The following is a 22,248-nucleotide window of genomic DNA, read 5'->3' as shown; positions in this document are numbered from 1 at the left end:
TGGCCACTCTGTCTTCATAACTCCCCTCTCTTCCTCATCTTTCCAATCCTTGACATTTGTAGTACCTGGGGTTCCGTTGCTGGACCTCTTCTCCCTTCCCTCTTCCCTCTCTCCTTCTCCATCTTCTGTCCATCCATATCCTTCCTCCTGATTTTATCCTTTTTCCTCTTATCCTACACTCTAGATCAGTGCTTCTAATAGAACTTTCTGTGAAGATGGAAATGTTCTGTATCTGTGCTGTCCAATATAGTAGCCTCTAGCCATATGTGACTGTTGAGCACTTGAAATGTGGCTAGTGCAAAAAGAAGTGAATTTTTAAATATTATTTAATTTTAATTAAAGTTTTAAAAGCCACATGTGGCTAGTGGCTCCTATATCAGACAGCACAACTCTAGATGATTTCATTCAGTCGGTTGGCTTTTATATCCTCTATATGCTGATGATTTTCACATTGATATTTCCAGTCATAACTTCTCTCTTGAGTTGGAGTTTAATATGTTCAGCATTTCCACTTGAATATCTAATTGGCATCTAAAACTTAACACATCCAAAATGGATCAATTGTTTTTTTCTCCCCAAACATGTTCTTGCTTCAGTCTGCCCTGTCTCAGGAAATGGTACCATGATTCACACCAGTGTTCAGGCCAAAAACCTAAGGGCCATCCTTGTTCCCTTTCTCCCACCCACTCCTACATCCAACCTATCAGAAACCCTACCTTCAAAATATATCCCTAATCTCTCTTACAACGTACACTGCAACAATCTTAGTACAAGCTGCCAACATCTCCCAGTAGAGCATTAGCCTTGCAACTGTTTCTTTTGTTTCCGCTGTTGATCCCTCACACTGACTTCCACAGGGCAGCCAGAGTGCTTTTTTAAAATATGAATCAAGTCATGTCATTTCTCTGCTCAGAACCCTCCAGTGACTTCCCATCAGACCTGGAACCAAATCTTCAATCCTCATCGTGGCTAAAAGGCCCTGTATTCTGGGCCCAGACTGCTTTATCATTTCCTCCCACACCCCCCGCTCACTTTGGCTCCATGAAGACAGGTATTTTTTGGTCTCTTAGGTTCATTGCTGTATCCCTAGTGCCTGGAAAAATCTGCTGGCTAAAGGAACTGCAAGAAAACTTGTATAGGGACTTCTCTGGCAGTCCAGTGGTTAAGACTCCTTGCTTCCACTGCAGGGGGGCACGGGTTCAATCCCTAGTCGGGGAATGAAAATCCCGCATGCCATGTGGTGCAGCCAAAGGAAACAAGAAGACTTGTACATTTCTGGTGTTGGCTCAGGGTGGAGAAAAGGAGTCTCCCATAAGAATCTGAATTTATAAGCCTGTCTACACACTGGTTTGGAATTTGATTTATTCTACCTGCACAGTATAAGAAAGCCCAATCCATTAAAGTGCTTTTGAAAGCACTTTAGAAATACTGAAGTAGAAATACTCCTAGGGACTTAGCAGAAGTAAGATCAAATATTTTCTGGAGGTAAGCAAGCCATCCTTTATCCAGGCCTATAAAGACTCACAACAACAACAATAACAAAATTACCAAACACCTAAAGAAACAAGCCAAAATGAGTAAGAAAACAAACAAAAGCAAAATCACGTCACCAAGATCTTCAGAGTATAAAATGACTATGATTAAATGTTTACAGGAATAACAGAATTGAAACAAAGGAATAACAAAAATGATCATGCAGATTTGAAAAAAATAATAATAGCTAACAATTATTGAGTGCTTACTATGTGCCCAGGCAGTGCTTTGCCTGTTTTAACTCATTTAATCCTAACAGCTCTAGGAGGCAGGAGAGGTTAAGTAAATTTCCTGGGGTTACCTTTTTAAGTGGTAGAGTTGGGAGTTCAACCTAGTCAGTCTGGCTTCAGAGTCTGTCTTAGCTGATACTTCTAGCTTAATGTGATTTTAACATACCTCTCAGTAATTGATAGGTAAAAATCAGGAGTCAGATATCAGTAATAATATAGAGGATTTGACCAGCACAATTAATGGGCTTGATGTGTTTTTCAAATTGTGTGTTTGACCCATTTAATGAGTTATAAAATCAATCTCAGGTGTTGCAACTAACATTAAATACATACACACACACATACATACATACATATTAATGGGGTTATCATACATAATAAGGGCAAGTACTGTTGTGTGTAAGTGTATTTAGGGTTGCAATGCAAATGTATTTTTTAAAGTTATAGTGAATCTACATTATTATGTTAGTTTCAGGTGTACAACATAGTGATTCAAAATTTTTATAGATTATATTCTATTTAAAGTTATTGTAAAACATTGGCTATATTCCCTGTGTTGTACAGTATATCCTTGCATCTTATGTGTTTTATACATTGTAGTTTGTACCTCTTAATACCCTACTCCTATCTTGCCTCTCTCCTTTTCTCTTTCCCCACTGATAACCATTAGTTTCTTGCCTGTATCTGTGAGTCTGTTTCTGTTTTCTTATTTTTATTCGTTTTATTTTTTTAGATTCCAAATGTATTTCTTAATATGAGTCACAGTTAAAAATATGGGTCACACTGATTTAATGGACATACAGAATACTGTGTCAAGCAACTAATCAATTCATATTCTTTTAAAACATTCATGAAACAGGTCCAAAAATTTGACCACATGCCAAACCAACAAATTTGAAGGAATCTGTATCACATAGATTTCATGCCCTGAGCACAGTGCAGTTCAGTTAGAAATTAACAAGAAAATAATGTATAAAACATATTCATTTGAAAATATACACTTCTAAGTAACTTATGGTATGACTTAAGAAGAAATCATAAATAAAATTAGAAAATGACTTAGGACTGAATTATAATTTATGTGATACAACTTACATTAGTTCTTAGAGCAAAATTTATATTGTATCATATTTTAAAAGGAAAGAGACTCAGTGACCTAAGTATCCAGCTTTTAAAAAGTTAAAAACAAACCAAAAAACAAAAAACTCAAAAGAAAGTAGAAGGCAAGAAATAATAGCAGAAATTAATGAATTTAAAACAAAGATTCAATAGAGAAAATTTTTAAAAACCCAAATTTCGTTCTTTAAAAAGACTAACAAATCTACAGCAAGATTATTTGAGGAAAAAAAGAGAGAGAGAAAAGGGGATATAATGTAGATGCAGCAGACATTAAAAAGATGAGATTATCCTGAATAATTTTATTTGAAAACCTAAGAGAAATGGACAATTTCTAGAAAAGCAGCTTACCAAAATTGAATCTAGAAAAATCTAATGGTAGAATGTAATGTGAATGGATGGCATCTCTAACGCCTAAAACCATAGGGAAATTTGATGAGTCATTTAAAATCTTTCCACTGAGAAAATCCCTGGCCAAGGTGATTTTACAAGTGTGATCTACCAAACATTTAAGAAACTTGATTCGAACCTTCCATAAAATTTTATAGGTAACTAGAAAAGTGGGAACACTTTATCAGTCTTTCAGAGAATAGTATATCCTTGATATCCAAACTAGACAAGAACAGTATGTACAAGAAAGGAAAATTACAGGCAAATCTTTACTCATGAACATAGATGCAAAAATTTTAAACAAAATATTTGCAAACCAAACCCCCAGTGTATTTAAAACAAATAAATAGGAATTCAAGTGGACTGAATATCAGGAAATCAATTAATGTAATATACCAGTAAACGTAGTAAAGGAGAAAATAGCTCAAATATCCAAATATATCAGTAATTCTATTAAATGTAAATGTTCCATTTAAAGGACCAGTAGTATCAGATTGGTAAAAGAATAAAATCCAACTAAGCCTGAAAGTAAAAGGATTGAAAAAACATACCATGGAAAAACTGATCAAGAGAAAGCTGGTACAGCTGTACTAATATCAGATAAAATGTACTTTAAGGCAAAAGACTTTGTTAGAAATGAAGACAGTCACTTCACAATGGTTAAGAATTCAATTCACCAGGAAGATAAAAGCCTTAAATTTGTATGTATCTAGCAAGCCTAATAACAAAGCTTCAGTGTACATAAAGCAAAACTGACTAAACTAAAAGGAGAAATGGGAAAATCCAGAACCATAAGGGGAAATTTAAACACATTTCTCTCAGGAATTGCACCTATCAGAAAACTAAATATTTTAAAGGATGTCCGTTCTTCCCAAATTGATATAAATTCAGTGTGCTGCCAAGCAAATAATGGCAGTTTTTTTTGTGGAACTTGACCAGGTCATTCATGAATGTATATGAAAGAAAAAAGGGCTAAGAACTCAAAGCCAAAACATTCCTGATGAAAAACAAGAGATGAGAAGTGCTTTCTCTACAGATAATAAAGATTATAAAGCTACAGTAATGAAGACAGTGTGTTACTGGCATAGAGACAAATAGACCAATGGAATGGAATATAGAGTCTATAATCCTTGCATATATGGAAATTAATATCACACAAAAATAAATTCTTGATGGATCAAGGATTTAAGTATGAAAGACAGATTTAGAGCAATAATTATGATCAGCCAGCTAACACTTGCTGAATGCTTACTACTTACCAGGCATTATACTAACCCCTTTACAGATGATGGTGCATTTATCATCACACAGTGATCTGTGAGGTAGGTATAGTTGTCCTTTACAAATGAGAAAGTCACAGAGAGGTAGTTGCCCAAGGTCATATCACAATGAGTGATTGGTCTGTTCAATCAGTATGCTGTACTGCCTCTGAAAATAAAGGAGAATATCTTCATGATAGCAGAGAGGGGAAGGATTTCTCAAAACACAAAAACATAAACAAAAAACACAAAAACAAAACCATTACAAAAAAGATTGACACTGAAATTAAGAACTTCATTTCGTTAAAAGAAACTGTAAAGAGATAAAACACAAACTGAGAGGACATTTGCCACACAGATGATTAAAAAAGGATTTGTATCCTCTATTTATAAAAACTCCTATGAATTAAAAACAAGACAAATAACCTAACTAAAAGATAGGCAAAAGTGATGAACAGAAGAAACACAAATTGTCCATAAATATGTGAAAAGGTATTTAACTAATCAGGGAAAACCATAGTGAGGTAATATTGGTGGATGAGGTGGATGAAAATTAAAAGGCCTGATAACACCAGTATTGAAACAATACAAGTAATAGAAACTTTTATGCAGTGTGGATAGGAGTAGAAATTGGTGTATTCAAAAGAGTAGTCTGGCAATATTCTGGTAGAGTTGAAGATGTACCAACCGTATGATCTAGCAGTTCCACTCCCAGTTACACTCATCTGTTATCCAGACTGGAACAAAGGCTTGCTCATGTACACGAGGAGATATTTCCAAGAATTTCTGTAGTAATATTGTTTATAATGACAAATGATTGGAAGCAACCTAAATAGCTGTCACCAACAGAAAGGGTATATGCTTTCCTTGTCCTAAAATTGCAATGAAAATTAAACTACTCATACCAACTTGGACAAATCTCACAAACATGAGGTTGCTCAAAGAAAGCAAGTTAGAGAACATACACAGTATGAGACCACTTATGTAATGTTATATAATAAGCTCCATTGCTTAGAGATATATACATATGTAATGAAACTATAAAAACTTAGGGAGAAAGAGGGAGATTATGGGGGGAATTACAAAAGGGGGAGTTAATGTGTCAGTTGTGGTTTCTTTTTCTTTTTTCTTTTTTTTTCTTTTTTTTGCTTCTCAAAGTTCTTCTGTTTTACAAAGTAAGCAGCACATGATACAGAATTTGACTGAAATAATTTTCAGAGTTGGAAAAGTTAGATTTTTGTGACAAGAAAACCCAGGGTAGGAACTATTTATGGAAAGAAGGCAATTTGTTGAGAAACTACGTTCCCTTACCCCACCTCCGTCAAGTAAAAATCTCAAAGAAAGGGACTGAAAGGGTAGCAACTGGAGACATTTACGGATTCACTTTGTACAAAAAGAATGACTTTAGATTTCATTACTTTCTAGTGCATCCAGTTTCTTGAAGAAACATTTTTTCTCTTTATGTGAAATAGCTAAGAATAAATGAAGTAAAAGGCTTGTTACAGATGATGATTCTTCACAAAAATTTATAGTCATAGTTCAGATTACATTCTCGGTGACTATGTTTTCCAATTAAACTCTGAGAGCACTGCAACCAGCCTCATTATTTTCTGAGCTTATTATTTTAGAAGATGTATTTATTTCATTCTTTATCTTCAAGAGTTTCAGGGAAGAAAATTCTTGACATCATAAACAGTAACAACCACATTATGTGAGTATTTGTTTTCTGATGGTATGTATTCAAAAGTAATTTATTATTTTTAATCCATTTCCTACAACACTATTCCCAGAATAAAACTGTCTGAATAGCATAAGGTGTGGGAGCCAGTTCCTACTATCACCATGCCTCAAAGAAGATCATTCACACACACACACACACACACACACACACACACACACACACACACACACACACACACACCCTAGCAATGTCAGTTCTTTCTCTTCCCCCGACAAAGAGATCCCATCCGATTTGCATTCAAGGTAGGGCTTGCTGTGATCCAAGGACTTAAGTGGTTGAAAGACTGTTGACGATGGGCACAAATGGCTTTAACAAGCAGATTCTTAACATTTTCCCTATCATAACACTTGTGAAATATGTGAAGAACATAAGCATGATAGACTCTCTAAGTACAGGCAGATTGTAACAAAAATCTCAAACCATTTTTGAGAGAAGTAAGATACTACAATAATTCACAGTTATCTCATCAATAATGGTGAATTATTTTATTTTATTTATTTTTTAAACATCTTTATTGGAGTATAATTGCTTTACAATGGTGTGTTAGTTTCTGCTTTATAAAAAAGTGAATCATTTATACATATACATATGTCCCCATATCTCTTCCCTCTTGCGTCTCCCTCCCTCCCACCCTCCCTATCCCACCCCTCTAGGTGGTCACAAAGCACCGAGCTGATCTCCCTGTGCTATGTGGCTGCTTCCCACTAGCTATCTACTTTACGTCTGGTAGTGTATATATGTCCATGCCACTCTCTCACTTTGTCCCAGCTTACCCTTCCCATATCCTCAAGTCCATTCTCTAGTAGGTCTGCATCTTTATTCCCGTCTTGACCCTAGGTTCTTCATGACCTTTTTTTTAGATTCTGTATGTATGTGTTAGCATACAGTATTTGTTTTTCTCTTTCTGACTTACTTCACTCTGAATGACAGACTCTACATCCATCCACCTCACTACAAATAACTCAACTTCGTTTCTTTTTATGGCTGAGTAATATTCCATTGTATATATGTACCACATCTTCTTTATCCATTCATCTGTTGATGGACACTTAGTTGCTTCCATGTCCTGGCTATTGTAAATAGAGCTGCACTGAACATTGTGGTATATGACTCTTTTTGAATTATGGTTTTCTCGGGGATATGCCCAGTAGTGGGATTGCTGGGTCATATGGTAGTTCTATTTGTAGTTTTTTAAGGAACCTCCATACTGTTCTTCATAGTGGCTGTATCAATTTACATTCCCACCAACAGTGCAAGAGGGTTCCCTTTTCTCCACACCCTCTCCAGCATTTACTGTTTGTAGATATTTTTATGATGGCCATTCTGACCAGTGTGAGGTGACATCTCATTGTAGTTTTGATTTGCATTTCTCTAATGATTAGGGATGTTGAGCATACTTTCTTGTGTTTGTTAGCAATCTGTATATCTTCTTTGGAGAAGTGTCTATTTAGGTCTTCTGCCCATTTTTGGATTGGATTGTTTGTTGTCTTGATACTGAGCTGCATAAGCTACTTGTATATTTTAGAGATTAATCCTTTGTCAGTTGGTTCATTTGCAAATATTTTCTCCCATTCTGAGGGTTGTCTTTTCATCTTGTTTATGGTTTCCTTTGCTGTGCAAAAGCTTTTAAGTCCCAGTTGTTTATTTTTGTTTTTATTTCCATTTCTCTAGGAGGTAGGTCAAAAAGGATCTTGCTGTGATTTATGTCATAGAGTGTTCTGCATATGTTTCCCTCTAAGAGTTTTATAGTGTCTGGCCTTACATTTAGGTCTTTCATCCATTTTGAGTTTATTTTTGTGTATGGTGTCAAAAAAAAAAAAAAAAAAAAAAAAAGATCATTAGAGCACTTCATGTTTAAAGTTGAGCCTATAAAGTGGAGCAACAATCATTTTTTTTAACATCTTTATTGGAGTATAATTGCTTTACAATAGTGTGTTAGTTTCTGCTATATAAGAGAGTGAATTATCCTATTCCATTGATCTATATTTCTGTTTTTGTGCCAGTACCATACTGTCTTGATTACTGTAGCTTTGTAGTATAGTCTGAAGTCAGAGAGCCTGATTCCAGCTCCATTTTTCTTTCTCAATACTGCTTTGGCTATTCGGGGTCTTTTGTGTTTCCATACAAATCGTGAAATTTTTTGTTGTAGTTCTGTGGAAAATGCCATTGGTACTTTGATAGGGATTGCATTGAATCTGTAGATTGCTTTGGGTAGTATAGTCATTTTCATAGTGTTGATTCTTCCAATCAAAGGATATGGTATATCTCACCATCTGTTTCTATCATTTTTAATTTCTTTCATCAGTGTCTTATAGTTTTCTGCATACAGGTCTTTTGTCTCCTTAGGTAGGTTTATTCCTAGATACTTTATTCTTTTTGTTCCAATGGTAAATGGGAGTGTTTCCTTAATTTCTCTTTCAGATTTTTCATCATTAGTGTATAGGAATGCAAGAGATTTCTGTGCATTAATTTTGTATCCTGCTACTTTACCAAATTCATCGATTAGCTCTAGTAATTTTCTGGTAGCATCTTTAGGATTCTCTATGTATAGTATCATGTCATCTGCAAACAGTGACAGTTTTACTTCTTCTTTTCTGATTTGGATTCCTATTATTTCTTTTTCTTCTCTGATTGCTGTGGCTAAAACTTCCAAAACTATTTTGAATAATAGTGGTGAGAGTGGGCAGCCTTGTCTTGTTCCTGATCTTAGTGGAAGTGGTTTCAGTTTTTCACCATTAAGAACGATATTGGCTGTAGGTTTGTCATATATAGCCTTTATTATGTTGAGGTAAGTTCCCTTTATGCCTACTTTCTGGAGGGTTTTTATCATATATGGGTTTTAAATTTTGTCGAAAGCTTTTCCTGCATCTATTGAGATGATCATATGGTTTTTCTCCTTCAATTTGTTAATATGGTGTATCACATTGATTGATTGGCGTATACTGAAGAATCCTTGCATTCCTGGGACAAACCCTACTTGATCATGGTGTATGATCCTTTTAATGTGCTGTTGGATTCTGTTTTCTAGTATTTTGTTGAGGATTTTTGCATCTATGTTCATCAGTGATATTGGTCTGTAGTTTTCTTTTTTTCTGACAGCTTTGTCTGGTTTTGGTATCAGGGTGATGGTGGCCTCGTAGCATGAGTTTGGGAGTGTTCCTCCCTATGCTATATTTTGGAAGAGTTTGAGAAGGATAGGTGTTAGCTCTTCTCTAAATGTTTGATAGAATTCACCTGTGAAGCCATCTGGTCCTGGGCTTTTGTTTGTTGGAAGATTTTTAATCACAGTTTCAATTTCAGTGCTTGTGATTGGTCTGTTTATGTGTTCTGTTTCTTCCTGGTTCAGTCTGGGAATGTTGTGCTTTTCTAAGAATTTGTCCATTTCTTCCAGGTTGTCCATTTTATTGGCATATAGTTGCATGTAGTAATCTCTCATGATCCTTTGTATTTCGACGGTGTCAGTTGTTACTTCTTTTTCCTTTCTAATTCTATTGATTTGAGTCTTCTCCCTTTTTTTCTTGATGAGTCTGGCTAATGGCTTATCAATATTGTTTATCTTCTCCAAGTACCAGATTTTAGTTTTGTTGATATTTACTGTTGTTTGCTTAATTTCTTTTTCATTTATTTCTGATCTGATCTTTATGATTTCTTTCCTCCTGCTAACTTTGGGGTTATTTTGTTCTTTCTCTAATTGCTTTAGGTGTAAGGTTAGGAGTTTTGTTTTGTTTTGTTTTGTTTGTTGTTTTTGTTTTTTTGCGGTACGTGGGCCTCTCACTGTTGTGGCCTCTCCCGTTGTGGAGCACAGGCTCGGGACATGCAGGCTCAGCAGCCACGGCTCATGGGCCTAGCTGCTTCGCGGCGTGTGGGATCTTCCCAGACCAGGGCATGAACCCGTGTCCCCTACATCGGCAGGCGGACTGTCAACCACTGCGCCACTAGGGAAGCCCAAGGTTAGGTTTTTTATTTGAGATGTTTCTTATTTCTTGAGTAGGATTGTATTGCTATAAACTTCCCTGTTAGAACTGCTTTTGCTGCCTCCCATATGTTTTGGGTCATTGTGTTTTCATTGTCATTTGTTTCTAGGTATTTTTGATTTCCTCTTTGATTTCTTCAGTGATATCTTGGTTATGTAGTAACATATTGTTTAGCCTTCATGTGTTTGTATTTTTTACAGATTTTTTCCTGTAATTGATATCTAGTCTCATAGCGTTGTGGTCAGAAAAGATACTTGATACGATGTCAATTTTCTTAAATGTACCAAGGCCTGATTTGTGACCCAAGATATGATCTATTCTGGAGAATGTTCCATGAGCACTTGAGAAGAAAGTATAATCTGTTTTTGGATGGAATGTCCTATAAATATCAATTAAGTCCATCTTGTTTAATGTATCACTTAAAGCTTGTATTTCCTTATTTATTTTCATTTTGGACGATCTGTCCATTGGTGAAAGTGAGGTGTTGAAGTCCCCTACTATGATTTTGTTACTGTCGATTTCCCCTTTAATGGCTGTTAGCATTTGCCTTATGTATTCAGGTGCTCGTATGTTCGGTGCATAAATATTTACAACTGTTATATCTTCTTCTTGGATCTATCCCTTGATCATTATGTAGTGTCCTTCTTTGTCTCTTGTAATAGTCTTTATTTTAAAGTCTATTTTGTCTCATGTGAGAATTGCTACTCCAGTTTTCTTTTGGTTTCCATTTGCATGGTGTATCTTTTTCCATCCCCTTGCTTTCAGTCTGTATGTGTCCCTAGGTCTGAAGTGGGTCTCTTGTAGACAGCATATGTACAGGTCTTGCTTTTGTATGTATTCAGCCAGTCTATGTCTTTTGGTTGGAGCATTTAATCCACTTACATTTAAGGTAGTTATCGATATGTATGTTCCTATTACCATTTTCTTAACTGTTTTGGGTTTTTAATTGTAAGTATTTTCCTTCTCTTGTGTTTCCTGCCTAGAGAAGTTCCTTTAGCATTTGTTGTAGAGCTGGTTTGGTGGTGCTGAATTCTCTTAGCTTTTGCTTGTCTGTAAAGGTTTTAATTTCTCCGTCAAATCTGAATGAGATCCTTGCTGGGAAGAGTAATCTTGGTTGTAGGTTTTCCCTTTCATCACTTTAAATATGTCCCGACACTCCCTTCTGGCTTGCAGAGTTTCTGCTGAAAGATCAGCTGTTAACCTTACGGGGATTCCCTTGTATGTTAATTGTTGCTTTTGCCTTGCTGCTTTTAATATTTTTTCTTTGTATTTAATTTTTGATAGTTTGATTAATATGTGTCTTGGCGTGTTTCTCCTTGGGTTTATCCTGTGTGGGACTCTGCGCTTCCTGGACTTGATTGACTATTTCCTTTCACATGTTAGGGAAATTTTCAACTATAATCTCTTCAAATATTTTCTCAGTCTCTTTTTTTTTCTATTCTTCTTCTGGGATCCCTATAATTCGAATGTTGGTGTGTTTAATGTTGTCCCAGAGGTCTCTGAGATTGTCCTCAATTCTTTTCATTCTTTTTTCTTTATTCTGCTCTGTGGTAGTTATTTCCACTATTTTATCTTCCAGGTCACTTATCTGTTCTTCTGCCTCAGTTATTCTGCTATTGATCCCATCTAGAGTACTTTTAATTTCACTTATTGTGTTGTCCGTCATTGTTTGTTTGCTCTTTAGTTCTTCTAGGTCCTTGTTAAATGTTTCTTGCATTTTGTCCGTTCTATTTCCAAGATTTTGGATCATCTTTACTATCATTATTCTGAATTCTTTTTCAGGTAGACTGCGTATTTCCTCTTCATTTGTTAGGTCTGGTGCATTTTTATCTTGCTCCTTCATCTGCTGTGTGTTTCTCTGTCTTCTCATTTTGTTTAATTTACTGTGTTTGGGGTCTCCATTTCACAGGCTGCAGGTTCATGGTTCCCATTGTTTTTGGTGTCTGCTCCCAGTGGGTAAGGTTGGTTCAGTGGGTTGTGTAGGCTTCGTGGTCAAGGGGACCGGTGCCTGTGTTCTTGTGAATGAGACTGGATCTTGTGTTTCTGGTGGGCAGGACCGCATCTGGTGGTGTTTTGGAGTGTCTGTGACCTTATTATGATATTAGGCAGCCTCTCTGCTAATGGGTGGGGTTGTGTTCCTGTCTTGCTAGTTGTTTGGCATAGGGTGTCCAGCACTGTAGCTTGCTGGTCATTGAGTGGAGCTGGGTCTTAGTGTTGAGATGGAGATCTTTGGGCGAGCTTTCACTGTTTGATATTACTTGGGGCCAGGAGGCCTCTGGTGGTCCAATGTCCTGAACTTGGCTCTCCCACCTCAGAGGCACAGGCCTGACTCCTGGCTGGAGCACCAAGACCCTGTCAGCCACATGGCTCTGATGAAAAGTGAGAAAAAGAAAGAAAGAAGAAAGAAAACATAAAGTTAATAAAATAGAAAAAAATTTATTAAAAATAAAAAAGTAATTTAAAAACTAGAGAAAGAAGAGAGCAACCAAACCAAAAACCAAATCCACCAATGATAACAAGCCCTAAAAACTATAACTATACTGAAAAACAAAACAAAATGGACAATCAGAACCCTAGGACAAATGGCAAAAGCAAAGCTGTACAGACAAAATCACAGAAAGAAGCGTACACATACACACTCACAAAAAGAGGAAAAGGAAAAAAAAGTATATACACATACACACACACACACACACACACACACACACACACACACACACACACATATATAAAATAAACAAAGGAAGAGAGCAACCAAATCAATAAATTGCAAATGATAATAAACTCTAAATACTAAACTAAGATAAACATAAAACCAGAAACAAATTAGATACAGAAAGCAAACCCCAAGTCTACAGTTGCTCCCAAAGTCCACCACCTCAATTTTGGGATGATTCAGGTATTCCACAAGTTGACTGAGAGTACATCAAGTTGATTGTGGAGATTTAATCCACTGCTCCTCAGGCTGCTGGGAGAGATTTCCCTTTCTCTTCTTTGTTCGCACAGCTCCCGGGGTTCAGCTTTGGATTTGGACCTGCCTTTGCGTGTAGGTCGCCTGAGGGCGTCTGTTCTTTGTTCAGACAGGACAGGATTAAAGGAGCATCTGATTCGGGGGCTCTGGCTCACTCACGCTGGGGGGAGGGAGGGGTACAGATGCACGGTGAGCCTGCAGCGGCAGAGGCCAACATGACGTTGCAACAACCTGAGGCGTGCCGTGTGTTCTTCTGGGGAAGTTGTCCCTGGATCACGGGACCCTGGCAGTGGCGGGCTGCACAGGCTCCCAAGAGGGGAGGTGTGGATAGTGACCTGTGCTTGCACACAGGCTTCTTGGTGGCTGCAAGAGCAGCCTTAGCATCTTGTGCCCATCTCTGCTGTCCATGCTGATAGCCGCGGCTGGCGCCCATCTCTGGAGCTTGTTTAGGCAATGCTCTGAATCCCGTCTCCTTGCACACCCCGAAACAATGGTCTCTTAACTCTTAGGCAGGTCCAGACTTTTTCCCGGACTCCCTCCCCGCTAGCTGTGGTGCACTAGCTCCCTTCAGGCTGTGTTCACGCAGCCAACCCCAGTCGTCTCCCTGAGATCTGACCTCCGAAGCCTGAGCCTCAGCTCCCAGCCCCCATCCGCCCCAGCAGGTGAGCATACAAGCCTCTCAGGCTGGTGAGTGCTGTTCAGCACTGATCCTCTGTGCGGAAATCTCTCCACTTTGCCCTCTGCACCCCTGTTGCTGTGCTCTCCTCCATGGCTCCGAAGCTCCCCACCCACCCCTGGCTCTGCCAGTGAAGAGGCTTCCTAGTGTGTGGAAACATTTCCTCCTTCACAGCTCCCTCCCAGAGGTGCAGGTCCCGTCCCTATTCTTTTGTCTCTGGTTTTCCTTTTTCCTTTTGCCCTACCCAGGTACGTGGGAATGTTTCTTGCCTTTTGGGAAGTCTTAGGTCTTCTGCCAAAATTAAGTAGGTGTTCTGTAGGAGTTGTTCCACATGTAAATGTATTTCTGATGTATTTGTGGGGAGGAAGGTGATCTCCATGTCTTACTCCTCTGCCATCTTGAAGGCACCCCTCACACTCCCCCATGGTTTATTTCTGAAGCTGGCTATCAGGTATCATGTATTTCTTATATTATGCCTTTTAAAATATTAAAGATTGAATGGATATGAAAGTTCTTCATATTTAATGACAACTTTTTGAAAAAATATTTTGAAGATCTTTTTATTTAACTTTTTTCCTGAGTGGCAGTAAATCTGTCATCTAATGAGATCTTAAAATGGAAACAGGTAACTCAGAAGAGTAATAATATAGTATTGGGGATGTTATTTTGGTTCTTACCTCAAATTTGAAGGCCTTATGTTTTCCTTATGTTTCTACTTACTTAAACCTCTCTACAGTTTGTTTGGGTTGTTTTTAGGAGACTGTGTATCATATAAAACCAGTTATTATAAAAATGCCTTTTCTAAATTAAGGGGTAGTTAGTAACCAAAGTTAGTTTCCAACCAAAACGTTAACTTCCTTACATCAAAACGTTTTAGAGGGAGTGTATATTTTATTTTAATTTAGTTGGTGTGGAAAATTATTATTCTTGAACGAATACATGTTTCCTCCTTCCATGTAGGTTTTTGTAGCAGACTTTAAATTTGAATAACACAGTGATGCTGAATTTTCAGTCTTAAGGGCGCCCTGGCTTACTTAAATTAACTTTTTTTTTACAAAGGTGCACGCCCCAAGTTTGGACGCCGACACAGTATGGAAAACATGGAACTTATGAAGTTAACACCAGAAAAGGTTGGCAGTTTTTATTTCTTGAACTATTATAACAAAATATTTTAGCAACTTTTAATTTAAATAAGTCTTGTCATATATGGGTATCACTTTAACATTTTCCTTTGAAAAGAATCGAGTACAATGCAAAAAGAATGTATGGTGTGCTGCCATCTGTTTAAGTTTTATGCATATATATTCTTTGTAGATGCATAAGACATTTCTGGAGTAATATATAAGATACTTGCTAGTAACGATTGCCTTTGGGAGAAGAATTGCTGTCTGGGTTAGGAGAAACACTTTTAAATACTATTTTGAACTGTTTGAATATTTTACTATTTTACCATGTACATGCATTACTTTGTTTTTTTAATTAAAAGAAGAACAGGAAAATCAGAAAAGGATTAGGAAGCTTTTTTCAACTAAATAACAGCAACATTATTGGCAAGATTAATGATATGTATAATCAAGCTAGTGTTTTTAACTGCATTTTTGAAAAGCATTTTTTTTAACAAAGAAATAACTGTTCAAGACGCATCTTCTCTAGGTTTTTTTTTTAAGTAACAGAGAAGGGACTTTATAATTGGAAAAAGGTTATTAAAGAACAAATCTAGGCTGCTTTCTTCTACCGCCATTTATCTTAATTTTACATTGTTAAGGTATGCTCTTACAACTGTATGGTGTATTTCTTGAAACACTTTTTATAAAATGTGTTTATTGTAGTAACTTTGGAAACTTCCAACAAGGAAATTGAAATTATCGGTAATCCCACCTCCCAGTAGTAACCAAAATTAATGTTTTTGTATTTATTCGTCTTGCATTTTCATATGAATATTACAGATACTATTTTATAAGACATAGTAATATATCAACATCTTTTCATGTAATGAAATATTCTTCTGCCCTATAATAGGCATATTATTTTTTAATATTGACATTTTTTGTGTAAGTAGTCTTCATAAGACCAACATCTGATTTGAACTAATATCCAATATTTTTTTATTCCAAACAGTTACAGAGTTTTTTAAAAACTTCTGGTTAACTTCTGAAGGGCTTTATGATTTTCCCCATATATTTACCTCTTATATTGGTCAGTGGTTCTCAAATCCTTAAATCTGTAGATTATTTAAAAAAATAAAAAACCAGAACACAAAAAACTTAAGTCAATTTAGATCTCCTTCGTTTTTCTAGTAGGTAGGAAACTAGTAATAAACAGCAAAATTAATTTGGTGCATCTGTAGTGGTACCAACAGTAAATTCCATGAGAAGCTGACCAGATTTAACCCTGTAATTTTCCAAGAGCCTAATGATGATAAAGCTTTATGTCTAATTTAAAATATGTTTAAGTGGAATTAGTTCTTAGTGATTTTTTTTTACCTCATAATAAATATTTATTTATTTGTTTTAGTTTTGGCTGCCTTGGGTCTTAGTTGAGGCATATGGGCTCCTCATTGTGGCACGTGGGCTCTCTAGTTGTGGCCTGTGTGCTCAGTAGTTGCAGCATGTGGGTTTAGTTGCCCTGTGGCATGTGGGATCTTAGCTCCCTGACCAGGGATCAAACCCGCATCCCCTGCATTGGAAGATGGATTCTTAACCACTGGACCAACAGGGAAGTCCCTAACTTCCTGTTTGGAAGTCATAATAAAGTCAAAGAGTTCAGTACAGTTTTATCAACAAAAGATTACTACTGCTGTGTAAGTTTTAGATGTTATTTTTTAGGGTTATAAATTCTACATACATCCAAAATTTCTAGTTGTAACAGATTTCTAAGTAACTCATATCAAGAATAAAACTTTGGCTTCTTCTCTGACCATTTAAATTTTATTTTTATGGACTTTCGCAAACTTTGTTTTCTTAGGTTTTTAAAAACCTCCATTTTAATATTTTGATAATGAGAAATCCATAACACACATTCGGTACAAGCTGTTTAAAACAGTGAGTTAGGGACTTTCCTGGTGGTGCAGTGGTTAAGAATCTGCCTGCCAATGCAGGGGACACGGGTTTGAGCCCTGGTCTGGGAAGATCCCACATGCTACAGAGCAACTAAGCCAGTGCGCCACAACTACTGAGCCTGTGCTCTAGAGCCCATGAGCCACAACTACTGAGCCCGCATGTGCCACAGCTACTGAAGCATGTACCTAGGGCCCATGCTCTGCAACAAGAGAAGCCACCGCAATGAGAAGCCCACGCACCACAACGAAGAATAGCCCCCACTCGCCACAACTAGACCCGCACATAGCAACGAAGACCCAGTGCAGCCAAAGATAATTAATCAAAAAAGAAAACAGTGAGGTATACTGGCAAAAAGGAAATTATTAAGAGATCTAAGCCACTCACCCCCCTCCCCACCCCCAGTTACTAAATGGCAGATTATATATAGCTTTGGTGTTTTTTTTCATGTCCTGCTTTCCATTTATAATTGTGCAGGTTCAAAACTGGAACAGTGAAATTCTTGCTAAACAAAAACCTCTTATTGCCAAACCTTCTGCAAAGCTCCTCTTTGTCAACAGATTGAAGGGGAAAAAATACAAAAGTAATTCCTCCACTAAAGTTCCCCAAGATGCCAGTAATTCCATCGATCACCGAATTTCAGATTCTCAAAGGGTATGTTTAAAATAAGTTTTTGAGTATTGTGTTTTGAGTTTTTTATATTCATACTGGATTTTTGTAATATATTTTTAGATATTCAGTATAAAATATCTTTGTTATTCAAAGAAGTCTTCTGTATTTTCCTATCTTTTCTGTGTTTTTCAAAGCTAGAAACTATAATTACTCCATTCATAGATAAGTTGCTCCACTACTTTGGGCAGTAATTATTTCTTTGTGTTTTAAGTCACTGTTGTTTGCAAAACTACGACCTTCATTTTACCAGAGTGTCTCCCAGTGAAAATGTCCTCCACTCAGTCTAGAAGTCAGAACAAATGAAATTCAGATGTTCAAGGAGTTTTAAATACTAATTTAAAATGAAGAGTGTCTGCATGCATCAATTTCTATTTATTTCTATTGTTAAAATTATAGAGTTAAAAACGATTTTGTTTAAAAGTGAGCATAGAAATCAGATTATTAAACATAAAAAAATATTTAGAAGTTGAAAAATACCATGCATGGGTTTACTGAAGTATCAGGGGTATCTCTACCTACCCTACACTCTGATAAAAAGATCGAAATAAATTACAAAGAAGATACTTCAAATTATCAAGTCCATTTTTCAAGCAGTTGAAAAAATTGTTAGCCTTTTATTTTTTAACAGAAATTTCTATTGGTCCTGTTGTCAGCATTTTTTTTTTTTTTGTATCTGCACCCTTGTAGTGTCCTTTGCCTTGGTTTTTATCAGTTTTTTACATGTTCCTTACACAGGTATGACTAACAAAAGGAAATTATTATATTATTAAAAATATTATGGGGTATATAAAAATGGTCCAAGAATAGTTTTGTAGATCTGGAAGGCATATCTTTGTTCAAGGTTTGAGATCTTAACTAAGCTCACTTAGCTCAACCAAAAATGTCTGTATTTTTAGAGCCTGTCTTTTGATATTCAGAATTTTTAATTAGAGGCTTTTTGCCCCTAGGAAAAAGTCTTTTTGTTAGTGATTAAGACAGTTGACTATAGCTTATGTACATACTTATTCCCAAACCTCAATCTTAACATGTTAAAAATTGTGCTATCTCAAGTCCTCCTGTTTTCCTTACTTCAATTAAAGGGATACCATGTATACTACACTGTCACTCAAGCTAGGAACGCCGGTGTCATTCTAGACTCCCTCTCCTTCATTGACCACATCCAGTTAATCCCTATATCACTCAGATCTGCCCTGACCACCGTCCCCCCACCTTTAAAAAAAAATCTCTGCTACTATGTCTTAGTTCTTAATGTACTGCTTTATCTCTTACCCAGATTTCTGGAATAGGCACCTGAACTGACCCCTTTCCTTCCATTATTAACCCTTGCAATCATTTGGAAGGGCCAGTTCTGTTTCTGTACAAAACCGCTTAAAATTGGCTATTACCAGTGTTTCTCTTATGTCACATAGGATGTCTTTAACTTGTTAGTATGTCATACAGAGGTCCTTGTGTTGGTCTCTTCTTCCCCTTCCCTTTTCACCACCCCTGCATACCCTTCGGTTCATTATCCCCTAAACACTACAAAGCTCTGGAATTGTGCATTAATCTGTGTGAAACATCTCTACCCTGCAAATGCTTATTCACTCTCCAGGAACCCACTCAAATATCACATAAGTTTCTGCTGTTTCACTTAAGAATTAGTTACACCCTTCTCCCAAGGCTCTTAACAGTTTGTATATATGTACTTCTATTATAATACTATCATTATGAAAACTAAAATAATTACTTTTATTAAACATTAGTTATTTTAGTTTTGAAGCTTTCCAAATAAGTATAACTGGTACCCCTGTCTCAAATATTCATTTATTTGAAGTTTATATTTTTTCAGGATCTTCAGATCTTTAAATACAATAAAAGACCTTAAAAATCACTATGCCAGCAAAATATACATGCTTTCTTACTTTAATCCATTCTTAGAAAGACTAGTTTACTTAAATTCTGTTGTAGAATCTTAGAACTAAACTTTGAAACTGGGGTACATGCCTGTATCACTGATATTTGCATAGTTTATTCAGTATCTGTAGCAGTTCCCCTAAGTCTGAGGTACATTTACTTAGCTTTAGGAATACAAGGATTAAAAAATAACTAGAGGGCTTCCCTGGTGGCGCAGTGGTTGAGAGTCTGCCCGCCGATGCAGGGGACACGGGTTCGTGCCCCGGTCCGGGAAGATCCCACATGCTGCGGAGCGGCTGGGCCCGTGAGCCATGACCGCTGAGCCTGTGCGTCCGGAGCCTGTGCTCCGCAACGGGAGAGGCCACAACAGTGGGAGGCCTGCGTACCGCAAAAAAATAAAAAATAACTAGAAATGCTTATTGTTAGTTGTATTGAAATAACTTTTTATTACCAAGTGGTTGGCATCTTGTATAAAGAAAATGTCAATTTTTTATTTTTAATTTTCATCGTTTACCATTTGCATTTGAGAGATATATGACATTGTTTCATTGATGATCTAAGGATAATGCTGAAATATTTAGATTTCCTCTCAATATTTTAGAAAATCAGTGCAGATACTATTGGAGATGAAGGGTTCTTTGACCTACTGAGCCGATTTCAAAGCAATCGGATGGATGATCAGAGGTGCTGCTTAAAAGAACAGAACTCCGGATCAGCTTCAACAGCAGCTTCTGCCACTCCCCCCAGAATGATGCTACAAAGTAAGTTATCTGTGCTTCTCCTGCAATTTGATATTCTTGTGATTTATTTCTGAGAATTTAGGAGGTACAGTAAAGGAGCCTGAATCAAGGTGTATCTGAAACGCTGGTGTTTGTACAGTTTCAAACAAGGTTTTGTTTCAGTTCCCCTAAGTTTATCTGTATTTCTAGTCCAGTGCACTTTCTACTAACTATATCATACTGCCTCCCCAAGTTTCCTAAGGGTTGGGGGAAAAAATCTAACTTTAAAAAAATAAAAATAATGAGGAAAAAATTACAGTTATACATACCTTATGATTACATGTAAAATGCAGATGCTTCATATGTGGATTAAACAAGAAAAGCCAAGACAGACTGAAGAGGAACCGAAGGCTTGCCTGAGCCTTCGAAAGATCTAAAATAGGTTCCTTAAAATTTTCTATTTCAGCTACCAAAAGACTTCCTCCCCCATAGACCAAGACTTGGCAGCAGCACTTAACTCGAAGTTTAGTTAGCTGAATGTCCTATCCAGGGCATGGGATAAAAATACTGTCCATTCATCCTGGTCTGAGAAAGTATGTGAGAAAAGCAATTTAGTTACCTTCTGAAATCTAGCCCCATATCTTATAAAGTTACATATTGGGTGACATTAGATAAAGGGAAATATAGTCAAGTCTGAATTACCTCCAGGCGGACCATCTGAAGTACTCTGGGATTCATTCTTCCCTCCCCACCCATCTAGTCTGGCCCCAGCCTATCAGTGACTCTCAGTGGCAGAGCTAAAGCAGGAGGGCAGAAAGGGTGTTGGGAGTGAATAAGGCAGAAAGAAATTGTATGTATATAATAAATATGCTTAAATAACTTTATTATTTTTGGATTTTTTTCCCTCTATTCATAGCACCATCTGTTTCCATGGTGTCCCCCAACACAGATGAGTTTTTAGACCTTCTTGCCAGTTCACAGAGCCGCCGTTTGGATGATCAGAGAGCCAGTTTCAGTAATTTGCCCGGGCTTCGTCTGACACAAAACAGTCAGTCAGTACTTGGCCACCTGATGACTAATGACAACAAAGAGGCTGATGAAGACTTCTTTGACATCCTTGTAAAATGTCAAGTATGTCTGCATATTTTTGTCATTCCGTATATATATAGCTCAGATGTTGTTGAGAACTTTGGCAGTATTATGATTCTTAATTGGGAAAAGCTCATTTTGTATTAGAAAGGCAGTAAGTTGATTATTCAGGGGTCCATCAGACACTGTTTCTCCCTTATGATCGCTTCGTATTTTGTGTTCCTTTTGGCTGGTGAGGTGGGATGTTGCCGATGACTCCCTCTGAGCTGTAGTAGAGACTACAGGAAGAGCCCCTCTTCTGAATTTTCGGAATAGCATCAGGAGCAACCAGTGATTAATATGGAGAGAGTCTAGGTGGGGCCCTTTCTAGACAGTTTACCATTTGGGAGAAATGTATATATTGAGATAGCTTTCATATTTTAGCTGTTTTAATAATTATTAACCAAAGTGGTTAAGAAATATCTCAAATGGCTTGGACAGGACCATGAGAAAAATAATGCTTATTTTCACTAAAAAGAGACATTTCCTGTGCCTAACCCTAGTTCTGTGTTCTATGTCTCAGTTTTCTCATTCATAAAAAGATGAAATGATGATCTCTCATTCATTCAATCAAAATATTACCAAACACCTTATATGTTCTGGGCACTATTCTAGATATTGGGGATACACTGCGTTTTAAAGGATACTACATTTTAGCGGGAGAGGCAATGAGTAAGAGTGTGTGTGTACAGATACATAGATAGGTAGTATATGTCAGGTACTGATGCTTGCTATAAAGAAAATTAAAGCAAGATAAAGAGGTAAAAGGGTAACCAGGGGTGGTGGTGGTGGTGGTTGATGGAGTGTCTGTTTTAGACGTGGTGGTTAGGCAAGACCTTTCTGGGTTGACACTTGAACACAGACCTGAATGAGGTAAAGCTCAGCCATGT

The 22,248-nt window shown here is 37.0% G+C and overlaps 1 protein-coding gene across 1 annotated transcript in view; it reads left to right on the top strand.

Annotated features, from left to right (window-relative positions):
• GPSM2 (G protein signaling modulator 2) overlaps positions 1-22,248 on the top strand; it is a 49,122-nt gene that overhangs the window by 17,445 nt on the left and 9,429 nt on the right. The window contains 4 exon segments of the mRNA XM_007449335.1: positions 14,950-15,020; positions 17,424-17,600; positions 20,113-20,272; positions 21,147-21,361. Coding sequence (XP_007449397.1) covers positions 14,950-15,020; positions 17,424-17,600; positions 20,113-20,272; positions 21,147-21,361 — 623 coding nt within the window.

This window comes from Lipotes vexillifer, unplaced genomic scaffold, assembly GCF_000442215.2.
Source record: "Lipotes vexillifer unplaced genomic scaffold, Lipotes_vexillifer_v1.1 scaffold393, whole genome shotgun sequence".
NCBI classification, from domain to species: Eukaryota; Metazoa; Chordata; class Mammalia; order Artiodactyla; family Lipotidae; genus Lipotes; species Lipotes vexillifer.
This window is presented reverse-complemented; position numbering and strand designations above follow the sequence as displayed.